At 35.4% G+C, this 12082-nt stretch overlaps 1 protein-coding gene across 4 annotated transcripts in view; it reads right to left on the bottom strand.

The window, feature by feature from the left end:
• Nucleotides 1–12082, bottom strand: part of LOC112161460 (ankyrin-3) — a 118911-nt gene that overhangs the window by 61520 nt on the left and 45309 nt on the right. For all 4 annotated transcript variants that reach the window (XR_002921885.2, XM_024296559.2, XM_024296557.2 and 1 more), the window contains exons 4-9: nt 9206–9304; nt 7150–7248; nt 5022–5207; nt 4762–4785; nt 2369–2467; nt 411–509 (exon numbers count right to left, since the gene is read on the bottom strand). Coding sequence is in view for 3 of the 4 variants with exons in the window: in XM_024296559.2 (XP_024152327.1) it covers nt 411–509; nt 2369–2467; nt 4762–4785; nt 5022–5207; nt 7150–7248; nt 9206–9304 (606 nt within the window). In the remaining variant the exon portion in view is untranslated. The remainder of the gene's footprint in view (nt 1–410; nt 510–2368; nt 2468–4761; nt 4786–5021; nt 5208–7149; nt 7249–9205; nt 9305–12082) is intronic.

A 12082-nucleotide genomic window follows, 5' to 3' on the forward strand; every position in this document is an offset into this window, starting at 1 on the left:
TGGACAGATTAAGAGCAAAAAGTAACAAAAATCAAGATAAGAATGCAATGAAACAAATAAAACAATTTACAGAGTATTCAAAGCCATTCTAAAAAGGTTTGTTTTTAGTTGAAAAAACCTGTTAAAGTGTGATATTAGTGTGAAACTGGGGGTCGGTAATTGAAAAAGCCTGATCACTCCAGTGTTGATCTTGTGAAGCAAATATTGGTTGGCAGACCTTAAAACTTAAGACAGGCAGACAGGTAAACCCTCAGTTAGGTAAACTGACAGAAAAGCAAACAGTAAAAGCTGAAACTGAATTCTAAAATGAGCAGGGAGTCAGAGACGTGAACAGAGTCCTGGAGTTTGTACCTATAAGTATTCACAAACTGCATATGTGTAACAACAGCTTCACATTTCAGAGGTCCCACCTTCGTTTTGGCTTCAATTTTGGCCCCTCTGTCCAGTAGCAGCTTGACCATGTTACTGTTCCCCCTTTTCGCTGCAACGTGAAGCGGCGTGATGTCATTCTGAAAGGAGAAACACGAAACCTTGAGTATTTTTTTTCTAAATTAGTTATTTCCTAAGAGCTTTGCCCCATTTAAGCACTCTTAGTAAACTGAAAACATATTTTTAAAAATATTGATTGTGTGTATTACTCCCCGAGGTACGGAACCCCTAAAGGGACATTGAAAAAAAAAAATTAAGTAAAAAAATTTTTTTTTATTTTTTATTTTTACAAAAAATGAAATAATAATAATACAAAAGAGAATTCTGGTTATTAGTGTATGTGCACCAGATAGTGGCCAGAATTTTTATTTATTTTTTTTGATTTTTAAAAAAACAATCTGCTACTATCTAGTGTGCACCAGTTACCAACCAGATTTTTATGTTTCTGTTTTTTATTTTTTTACTATTTTAATTTTTTTGTTACTTCAATATTTTTTAGTACTGTTAATAAAAAAATGTTTTATTTCAATTTTTTAAAAACATTTAGAAAAAAATGTTTTTAAAAATATTGATTGTGTGCATTACTCCCCGATGTACGGAACCTCTAAAGGAAAATTGAAAAAAACAAACAAAAATGAAATAAAACAATTATTATTATAATTTTTTTGTTTAAATTTTTTTTTTTTTTTACAAAAACCAAAATACTAATAATATAAAAGAATTCTGCTTAATAACAGATGCGCAACAGATAGTATTTTTTTTTTTTTTTAAGAAATTGAATAAAATGTAATAAATTTTCCGGAAAAAAAACTATACTATCTAGTGTGGACGAGTTACTAACCAGATTTTTTTTTTTTTTACTACTTTAATTTCTGGAAAAATAAGTTGTGGTAAGTAACAACTTACTTAATTTTTTTTTAGTGTTTTTAGAGTAAAAAAAATGTTTTACTTAATTTTTTTTAACTTTGTTGCCCCTTTGGGTGCTCCGTACAAAGGCAATAGGCAGCAGAAAAAAATACCTTTTTTAGTGTTTTTTTCTTCTTCTTTGGGTAGTGAAAGTGTTAATAAAATGAAAAAGCACTATTTTTCCTGCACTTTAAAAGCTCTTAACATTGGGTTGTGTTTATTTCCAACGATCTGTAACGTTGTGGCAAAACTCTGGAGACCCAACCTGTAATCAGTGTCAGAAAGCAGCACAACCAGCTTCCCACATACGGAGCTGAGTCACTAGTAATTAGTGGCTATTGGCATGCCTTTAATGTTGTTATACATTTTAATGAAACTCTCACACAGATTATAATACTTAACGCTGTGGTAAATAACATGCTTAAAATCATGCTGGAAAACGTACGGACACGAATTTGTGCCAGACTACAGTATTGAACATTTCTATTTTATCACATTTCTGAATTAAATTTTTCTAATGTAGACATTTAAACATATCAGGGTAATTGCATGGATATTTTTACTGTTATAATAAGGTATGACATAAATATTTGTTTACATTTCCACTTTACTAATTAAATAATTTATATATAAAATATAAATAGTTACAATCAAAAATTGTCTCTGTTTCAGACATCTTGAGTTAACCTTAATATCTTATCTGTGATGCATAATACAAGTAAATAAATGTGAGAAGCCTTAAAAAACATATTTTTCAATCTACTTTTATTCCAAGTGGTATTTCCTGGGAAAAGTTTTAATCAATATCCGTAGATTCACTATGAGGGAAATAGTGTGAGATTAGAATATAATTAGAGCTAAAAAATATAAACTTTTTTTGTTTTGTTTTCAAATAATAGTTTTTTTATATGTTGTAATCACAGGGTCATCTACTTTACGTAATTCCCTGTTTTTTTAAGAGATCAGATATGTCTGTATTTCACAGCCAACCTGCAATACTCCTCCCAGTCAGCAGGGGGCAGCACAGACTCACCCGAGCCATGAAGTCCACTGCAGCCGCTCTGTTCAGCAACAGCGTCGCCACGTTGATGTTGCCATAGTGAGCCGCGATGTGGAGAGGAGTGAACCCACTCTGAGGAGCGGAGGAACCAAACAGAACAGCAGCAAAGACACACAACAACACAAATAGAGTTAGAAAAAAGGAAAAAAACACTTTGTAGTCCATAATTGAGGTTTTATTCTAATCTAAAGACACAATACTGACAAAAAATCAAGCAAGGACATAAGATTCTACACACTGACACAAGACTTAATGTCTCTTTGCAATATATTTCTAGAATTTGTAATACATTTTGACCTAAAACTTGAAGTTTTCTGCCTAAGAGAATGTTTTAAAATATTGTATTTATTTTTGTACAAAATTCTACAGCTTGAATTAATGACCCAATTTCAGTAGTTCTAGCATCATGGCGAACTACAGAACAACAAGAAGAAAAATGGGCAAAATAATCTCTTTTTGACCATCAATTCTGGACAAACATCATTACTATTAGTTTACAACAGGCTGCAAGCACAGTTCCAAATGAAACCCTCATAACCTTTCTTCATCTTCCACGTGCGTTATAGCAAATTTGTTTACCACAAGGCCCAAACCTTAGATCAACAGACATTATTGGGTGAATAATACCAGATGACTGTCAAGTCTGCCAAAGCCAGGACTGAGCCAACCAAAACAGGCACGAACAGAAGGTGGCCACCTGGCTTTGGCGTGATGAAGCGGCCAAAGTTACTGCAGAAAACATCATCTTTCATGGGACCAAATTAGCAAGCCTCGGTCCCATGAAATCCTCCTTTGGTTGAAATTGTGCAAATCAGAAAAAGGTTTTCCCGCCTTATGCTCTTATTCGTCTTAAAGAAATCTGGTTGCCATGCAGATCATAGACATACTACAGCTTTCAATGAATGATAACCATTCTTCATGCAATCATTGGTTATCATAAGAGTAGGGCTGCCACGATTAGTCGACTAATCGACAACTAATCGACTATTAAAATAATCAACAACTAATTTAATACTCGATAAGTTGTTTTTTTATATATTATGGAGTCGGAGTGTAGAAAAGCTGAAAGTTATTTTGCATTCTGCTAGCTTTTTGGACTATTTTGGCATTTGTAAAAGTTTTTTAGGCTATTTTGGAGTTTAGGAAATATTTCAGCTACATGCTAGCTATTTTGGCTAATTTAAGATTCTTCAGTTTTTTTCGGGCTATTTTGGAGTTTAGCTAATATTTCAGCTGCTAGCTATTTTGGCTAATTAAGGTTTTTTTTTGGTTTGTTTGCTTTAAAGTCTATTTTGGAGTTTAGCTAATATTTCAGCTGGATGCTAACTGTTTTCGCTAATTTAGATTTTTTTGCTTTGTTTTTCAGGCTATTTTGGAGTTTAACTAATATTTCAGCTACATGCTAGCTGTTTTAGCTAATTTAGGATTCTTCCATTTTTTCTGCTCTTTTGGAGTTTAGCTAATATTTCAGCTACATGCTAGTTATTTTTGGCTAATTTAAGATTCTTCAGTTTTTTCGGCTATTTTGGAGTTTAGCTAATATTTCAGCTACACGCTAGCTGTTTAAGCTAATTTAGGATTCTTCCATTTTTTCTGCTCTTTTGGGGTTTAGCTAATATTTCAGCTGCATTCTAGCTATTTTGGCTAATTTAGGATTTTTTGTTTCGTTTTTTAGGCTATTTTGGAGTTTAGCTAATATTTTAGCCTGATATCAGCTTCAGAGTTTTCAGCCATTAGCTTTAGCGATTTGGGCTATCAACTTCATTGTTTTATGTTATCAATGTCAGCATCTTCAGCTATCAGCACCAGCATCTTCAGTGGCCAAATTCAGCTTACAGCATTCACACTAGCATTATCGCAGGTAATGCGATATGAATCGTTTTTAGTTACGTTTTTAGTTAATTGACCCGATTAGTCGACTAATTGGAAAAAATAATCGGTGATTAGTCGACTATTAAAATAATCTTTAGTGGCAGCACTACATGAGAGTCAGTTTCATGGAAGGACTGGGACTGAACACAGTAGGACAACAGTTTTGAATTGGAAAAAAAATCTTTGGACACGATTTGAATCAAGGAAAGACCTTGATATCCAGACCCCCAGTCCCAGGATTTTTGCTGGAGTTAGTGAAGCATGCGCTATCGCTCTGACTTTCTCCATGACTGGAAATATTCACTACATTAATGAAGCAATGAGGAGAGGGAAGACAGGACTGCGCTAAAATGAATCAGGAAATGTGACAAAAGGGGCTGCAGAGCCATTACGGATCGAGTCAGGGGTTCTGAAGTGGTTGTTGTTGGTGTTTGGAGATTTTTTTTTTATGAACTGCAATGGGGAGACTACAAAATGTACAGATAGAGGTGTACCTCTGTTGTTCTATTCACCATCATCTAAAGTAAGCCACAAGAGGAGAGAATTGCAAGTTAGTGAGAAAAAAAAGAAGTCAGAAAGTTGAGGTTCAGAAAGAGGAAGAAAGAATAAATATGGTTAAATTAAAATACAATAAATCGTGTTCATGTGTGTAAGCCCCCTTATATTTGAGCAAAAAAGCAGCAAAAGCAAATTTTGAAAGGAAGAAAAGTAAGCAGAAAGACTGCACTTTTAGGAGAGAATTTTGGGCGCTCACCTTCGACTCGACGTCTGCGTTGTGGTCGTTCTGCAGGAGCAGGGCCGCGGCCTTGGTGTCGTCCTTGCGTGCAGCGATGTGTAGGGCAGGAAGGCGTACCTTGCCCTTTGTATCGTTCTCCAGTAGCAGGGAGACCACCTGGTCATGGCCCTGCTGGAGGGCCACCGCCAAAGGGGTGAAGCCGTCCTGCATTTCGGAGGGAAAAAAAAGCGTCATGGAGGCATTTCTGTGGATGGAACTCATCTGACGTTTCCAGTTGGATTCCAGAGTAGGGCTGGGTATGGATTATAATTTCCAGAAATGATTCGATTCAATTCACAAGACCCAGGAACGATTAGATTCTGATTTGTTTCTATTCTTTCAATCCTTCAATTCAATTCAATTTTGAATTTACACACATTTGTTTAGAAATATATTAATAATCTATATGTTCATTAACATTGTAAACATTGTTCTGCTTTTCCTCAGTTTAGCCACTAGGTGGCGGTACGCTACAGCATTATACCTTATTCCAGAAGAAGAAGAAAGTACAAGCAAAAAACTGTTCTAGACCACAAATAGTTACTTTAAAAAATATTTCTTTCAACGAGTTTGGAAAATGTATGCCTGTGAGTTTATAAAGATGTTCATTTAGTCAGGAATGTTTGCTTAGGTCGACCGAGTGTTAGCATTAGCCGTCCTATGGTAATTTCTATTAAACGTTAGCATCAAGCTAGTGGACTTTAGCTTCATGGGCTAAATCGATAATATATTTTTATGAATTCATCTATCAAGCTTAAATCGACAAACTTTTTAATTTAACTTTACTTTACTTAATTTTTTAAATGAATAATAAAAAGTCAGGAATATTAATCCAGAATAAATCAATTTAAATAACTTTCAACATTTTATTGTCCATAGAAATATTTTTGTCAAAATTATACAAGTTAAAAATAAGCGCAAGATAACGTTGGGTCATTAATTATAGAGCTATTTTGGGGCCAATATGGTTTAAAACCAAAATAAAACAGTGTTTGGGGAAAAAAAACTAAAATGTCTAAAACTTTTTGCTATTCAAAAATAAACATAACTATTTTCAGCTTCAAATTTGCTGTTTTTTAGATTCCAAAACTCAAAATTTTACTTTGAACTCCCTTTTTTTGTTTTAGAATCTGAAAATTTTAGTTTTGGCCCCGTTGTGGCATGTTGGGGCGGGGCTAACACAAAGGACCAATCAAAATCAATGATGGTGGAAACTTCAGTGCATTTACTGACTCCTTGAGCTGTGATTTTTATTGTCAGAAAATGGCTGTATTGTCTGTACTATCATAGTTTGAAGTTGTCCCAAGATGGGAATAAAAAGCAGAGTTTTATTGCGTACAAACCGCGCATCTAAAACGCAATTCTAGCCCGTTCAAAGCACCATCTTGTAGCATTACATAGAGAAATGTTTTATTTGGGTTTCAAATATTTATGGCCCTGTTTTGACTCCATAATTAATAACGATAAAATATCTGGAGGGCCGGATATAATTACTCAGAGGGCCGGATCTGGCCCCCGGGCCTTCACTTTGACATATCCATTCAAACTAAGAGTTTAAATCTTAAATCTTTATCTTTCGTCTGGATTGGTCGCTGCACTGACTGGTCTGTACCTCAGAGCGTCCACGGGTTCATGCGTGTGTGTGTGTACGTGTGCTGACTGGTAAGCGGTGTGCACGTGAGGCGGCCTGTAAATCATACAAGCAGCGGTGGAGGAGGCGGCGGCAAGCAGAGCGGACCTCGTCTGTGGTCAACTCAAGGTCGCTCTGCCTCCACCAACATACACTACCAATCAATGAGGCTCTGCCTAGTCCCTTGTGAAGAGACGGAGAGGTGGGGGGGGGGTGAAAGACAGACTTGAAAACGAGTGGAGAGACAGAGACAGGAAAGCGGACACAGAGGGAGACAGATGTAAAATGAGTTGGGGGTCGGAGGGGGAGAGAGGCGGAAAGGACATGATGGTGGTTAGTACAACAGATGCAAAGACCACACATGACTCAGGCATGGAGATATACAGCATACTAGAACTCTAGAAAGGTGCCACAGAATAGACACACATATGAGTATAGACATAGATAATAAGGAGCGTGTCCACACGTGTACAGTACCTCAGTGGCGATACTTTGGCTCGCACCGTTCTCCAAAAGAAATCGCACCACCTCCAGGTGGTTCTCCTGGGCTGCCATGTACAGAGGAGTGAAGCCATTCTGCACAAAACACATACAGTTTAGTAGATTTGTTCTACAAATTGTAAAGATAATTCAAATTATGTTGTGAAAATATGTATTTGTCTGGATCTGAAAGTCAAAAAATTAGAGAACACTAAAATTTCCCTGTTCTCAGCTGCATTTGATTAATATGTATTCAAAAGTTACGTCCACACTGTTTATCTATGGTTGTTTTAAATTAAAATCTTTTTACTTTCTTTTAATTTTATTTTAATGATCACATTTTAATATTTCTTTTGATTGTTTCTTTTAATGTTTTATGTAAAGCACTTTGAATTGTCTCTGTACATGAAATGTGCTATACAAATAAACTTGCCTTGCCCAAAAAAACACCATATTTTTCACAGTATAAGTCGTGGTTTTTTTTTTGTTTTTTTTTGCATAGTTTGGGAGGGAATGAGACTTATATGTAATTAAAAAAGAAAGAAAACAAGAATCGATTAAAAAAATCAGTCGATCAAAAAAATTTACTAATTAATCGCAAACCTGGGGAAAAGATAATCGCAATTAATCGCAATTAATCGCAATATCGCAATTAATTTTTTAACCATTTATTCTGTGAGAATAATCAAAATTTACACACAAAACTGTACATTTATTTTTAAAAAAGGCTGTAAATTGATTAAAAAACTATCAGATTAATCACACTTATGTGTTATGATTAAACACTATTAATCACAATGTTTTACGAGGTAAATTTTATTTTATTTTGTTATCGTGACAACGGGTCACATTTCATATCGAATTGTCCGCCTTTTGGGAAAAAGTGACTAAAACCTAAAAAAAATAACAAGAATAAAGTACTAAAAATCCATCGAGTATTTATTTATTTTTTAAGTGACCATGTTATAATCAGGATAATGCCCAACGAAGGGTGCATTATCAGAAATTAATGCACACTGTGGAAGCCTGAACCGGTTCATTAGCGCTAATAAATATTAGCACGTAATTCATTAAAAAAAATAATCATTAACAACCCTAATATAGTTATAACAACTGCTAGAGGGTGATGTGAGTGTATCAGTATTTGCTACTGACAGAGGAAGAAGTCTTACAAAGTGACACAAAAAAAAATAATTCAGCAGATTTAGTGATTTAAAGTAAAATAAGGAGTTTAGTTGAGTTATGAGAATGTTCCTTATGCTATAATAACGGAATAATTGTTTATAAGTTGTGCTAATATACTATATAACTTCTGTTTTATGAAGCTAATAACCATCAATGTGTTACAGCGGGGAAGCAGTCCAATAGTGTTGATTTGCTTTTCAGAATAAAATCTCCTTTATTTATTCTCATTATTTATTTTTTTAAAGAAATGTATCGCAAAAGTGCAATTTCTTTTCTTCTTTGTTTTGCATTTTTGGCTGATACTCCAGAGTGATTTATAATCTGAAAAGCATAATTTTTTGCAAGTGTAACAACATCTTTGAATTGTACTTTCTTATGATTTTTTTTTAATTTTTGGATGTAAACTGAAACCCATTTGACCTAATTTTTGCTCTGCAGGTTATTAAAACGTTGCAGTGTTTTCTAAACCCCAGTGTGTGGCTTCCTGATTCTTATCAAATACTCATTGATTCATTTACATGATCATAGTGACAAAAAACATGGTGAAATGTTAAAAGGACTTTTGTGTAACTGCTTCACCTCCTTGTATCATTGTCAGTTTAGACTGAGAGAGGCCTCTAATCTTTTCTTTCACCTTCATCTGATAGAGTTAAAGTGCAATGGCAGCAGTTTCCAGAGGAGTCCTAGTTGGCTCCATGCCTGATTCTGCACTGAGTGATTCCCTCAGTGTCCCTGACAACCTCACACATTCTCCTTCCAACCATATTACAGTGTGCTGCAAATGCGTTATGTTTGCTTCAAGGTCCAAAATAATCCAGCAGGATCTTGGTGTCAGAGATTCTGTGGGTGCATTGTGGGATATATTTACCTGAGATTGTGCGTTGACGTTGGCTCCATTAGTGACCAGCTCCGTGACGACTTCTGCTTGGCCAGCCAGCGAGGATATGTGCAGAGCAGTGTTTCCTTTCTGGATTACAGGAAACAAGCACAGGAATCTTTGTAAGCTCTGTGACACCTGTTGTGTCATGTGTGTGTCTTTGTGTGAGTGTTGATTTGTTTTAAACCATCCAAACAGGAACAGGAAACTCCTGAAAATATGACGAGTTAAAACTTGGTTTTAAATACAAGTATGATTGAAAAACATAGATTTAGAATGAGAGGTCTGGTTGTAAAAGGTCATGTGTCAAAGTCAGGGCCTGAGGGCCGGATCCGGCCCTCCAGATAATTTATTTTATTGCGATTAATGGCCCAATGTTATCTTGCGCTTATTTGTAACTTGTATAATTTTGACAAGATATACTTTCATGGCGAGTAAAATACTGAAAGTTATTTAAGATTTAAATTGATTTATTCTGAAATAATATTCCAACCTTTTTATTATTCATACTTATGCCGAAAAGTTACGGTTTTAAAGTTTTAAAATTGTGCTAACTTTTTAGACTATTTTGCCATCTACTTAGATTTTTTATTCTATTTTGGAGTTTAGCTAATATTTCACCTACATGTTAGCTGTTTTTTGGCTAATTTAGGCTTTTTCATTTTTTTTTGTCCATTTCAAGTTTTGCTAATATTTACATGCTAGCTGCTTTGGCTAATTACATTTTTTTTCAGTTTTTTGGGTTGTTTTGGAGTTTAGCTAATATTTCATCTATATGCTAGCTGTTTTGGCTAATTACATTTTTTTTCAGTTTTTTGGGTTGTTTTTGAGTTTAGCTAATAATTCACCTACATGCTAGCTGTTTTGGCTAATTTAGGCTTTTTTTCATTTTTTTGTCCATTTTAAAGTTTAGCTAATATTTACATGCTAGCTTCTTTCGCTAATTTTTTAAAATTTATTTTAAGGCTTATTTTCAGGCTTTTTTCAGTTTTAGGCTATTTTAAAGTTTTGCTATTTTTCATCTACATGCTAGCTGTTTTAGCTAAACTAGTTTAGCTAATATTTTACCTGGCTATCACCTTCAGTGTTTTCAGCTATCAGCTTCAGCATTTTTATCTATCAATTTCAGCACCTTCAGCTCCCAAATTACAGCATTATCACAGGTAATGGTGTATATCTAGTTTATAATAATGGTAAAAAAGTTACATTTTAAAGTTTAAATTTAGTTCTCAATAAATGTTTATCCTGTTCGGCCTTCGACATAAGATGTGTTTTGGATTTTGACCTCTTGTGTGACTGAGTTTGATACTCCTGTATTGGTCATTGTGTGATACTTTGATGAAGAACATACTTCATATCAACCTCATATCTGTTAAAAGTCTCGGTGTCCGAGTTACTTTTGCCCCCTTTGGCCTGCCTACACGTTTGGGTAAATTTCCATCTGGCCTAAAAATTCCCATCACAACAAATCACATGTTTTAACTGCAGCATTCCAGCTCTGATATCCCCCTACGTTCCACTGCCAGCAATGTGACACTTCCGATCCTCGTGTCCCACTTGTAAAAAGAACCTCAGTCTTAAAATAAACCTGCATGCTGCTCTTTATGAATGTGGTAGAAGCTTGCGTGAAGGCCAAGCTGACACTCAAACTGAATTCTATTGTTTGATTCTGGGATTTCCTTGTCTTAAAGTGCTTTTTTATGAAAGAGCTGCAACTAAAAATGAAAATAAAAAGCAACTTTAGCCACCAAAAGTGGGATTTTTATGTGTTTTCACAGAGTATTTTTACTTTTGTTGCTACCTAATGCAGCATTGAAAAGGGTCCTACTTTAGGCTTTTGTAAAATTCAGCTTTTCTATGTACTGGAGCTTAAAGAACCTGAACATATGGAGCTATAATGGGAGCTATAATGACAACAATAATTAAAAAAACTCAATCTGCTAAGCTGTCTAACAGAACGCAGATGCCCAAAAAAGCCAACATTCAGGCTTTAATTGGTACCTTGCTTACATTATTTACATCCAGATTCCCATTTCAATAAAAGCATCAAAATGCAAACTTTGCAGTAATTCCTCACGATAGTATACGTATCGCAATACTGTACCAGACTGTTCCAGAACAATTTTTCACTTTTTTTTTAAGAGTATGACTAAGAAAAACTACTTAAATATTATTACATCTCTCATTTTATTAAAATTCATTTTATCTAATGATCAGAACATTAAGGACTGCAACTGTATACTGATGCTGGCAGCAATGTGGAAAAGAGTTTCAAATCGGTACATATCCTAAATAAAAACTAAGTATTATAGGTCTCATAACAACAACCCAGCTAGCACGGCCAGCTGGGCTCTATGTGGTTTAAAAGTGGCAGAAAATGTGGCTCCCAATTGGTTTGTTCATAGTGTCCGTGGTGGCCCCACCTGTGTTTGCCCCCATTAGCTTCAGTGGACACTAGATTGGCTCGCTATGGTGGCCAGCCGCCTGGTGGTTAGTGTATCGAGCTAGCGAGCTCCGCTGTTGCATGCTAGTGAGTAAATACTTGTGTATTTAGCTAGCGAGCTCCTCTGTATCGAGCTAGCGAGCTCCGCTGTTGCATGCTAGTGAGTAAATACTTGTGTATTTAGCTAGCGAGCTCCTCTGTATCGAGCTAGCAAGCTCCACGGTAGCATGCTAGTGAGTAAATACTTGTGTATTTAGCTAGCAAGCTCCTTTGTATCGAACTAGCAACCTCTCCTGTAGCAACTAGCAAGTTTTGCTGTCGCGAGCTAGCAAGCTCTGCTGTTTTGAGCTAGCGAGCTCTGCTGTAGCTAGTTAGCAAGCTCTACTATCCACTTGGTGGCTGGCTAGATAGCTCGCTACAGAGAA

Source organism: Oryzias melastigma, linkage group LG15, assembly GCF_002922805.2.
Source record: "Oryzias melastigma strain HK-1 linkage group LG15, ASM292280v2, whole genome shotgun sequence".
Lineage (NCBI taxonomy): Eukaryota > Metazoa > Chordata > Actinopteri > Beloniformes > Adrianichthyidae > Oryzias > Oryzias melastigma.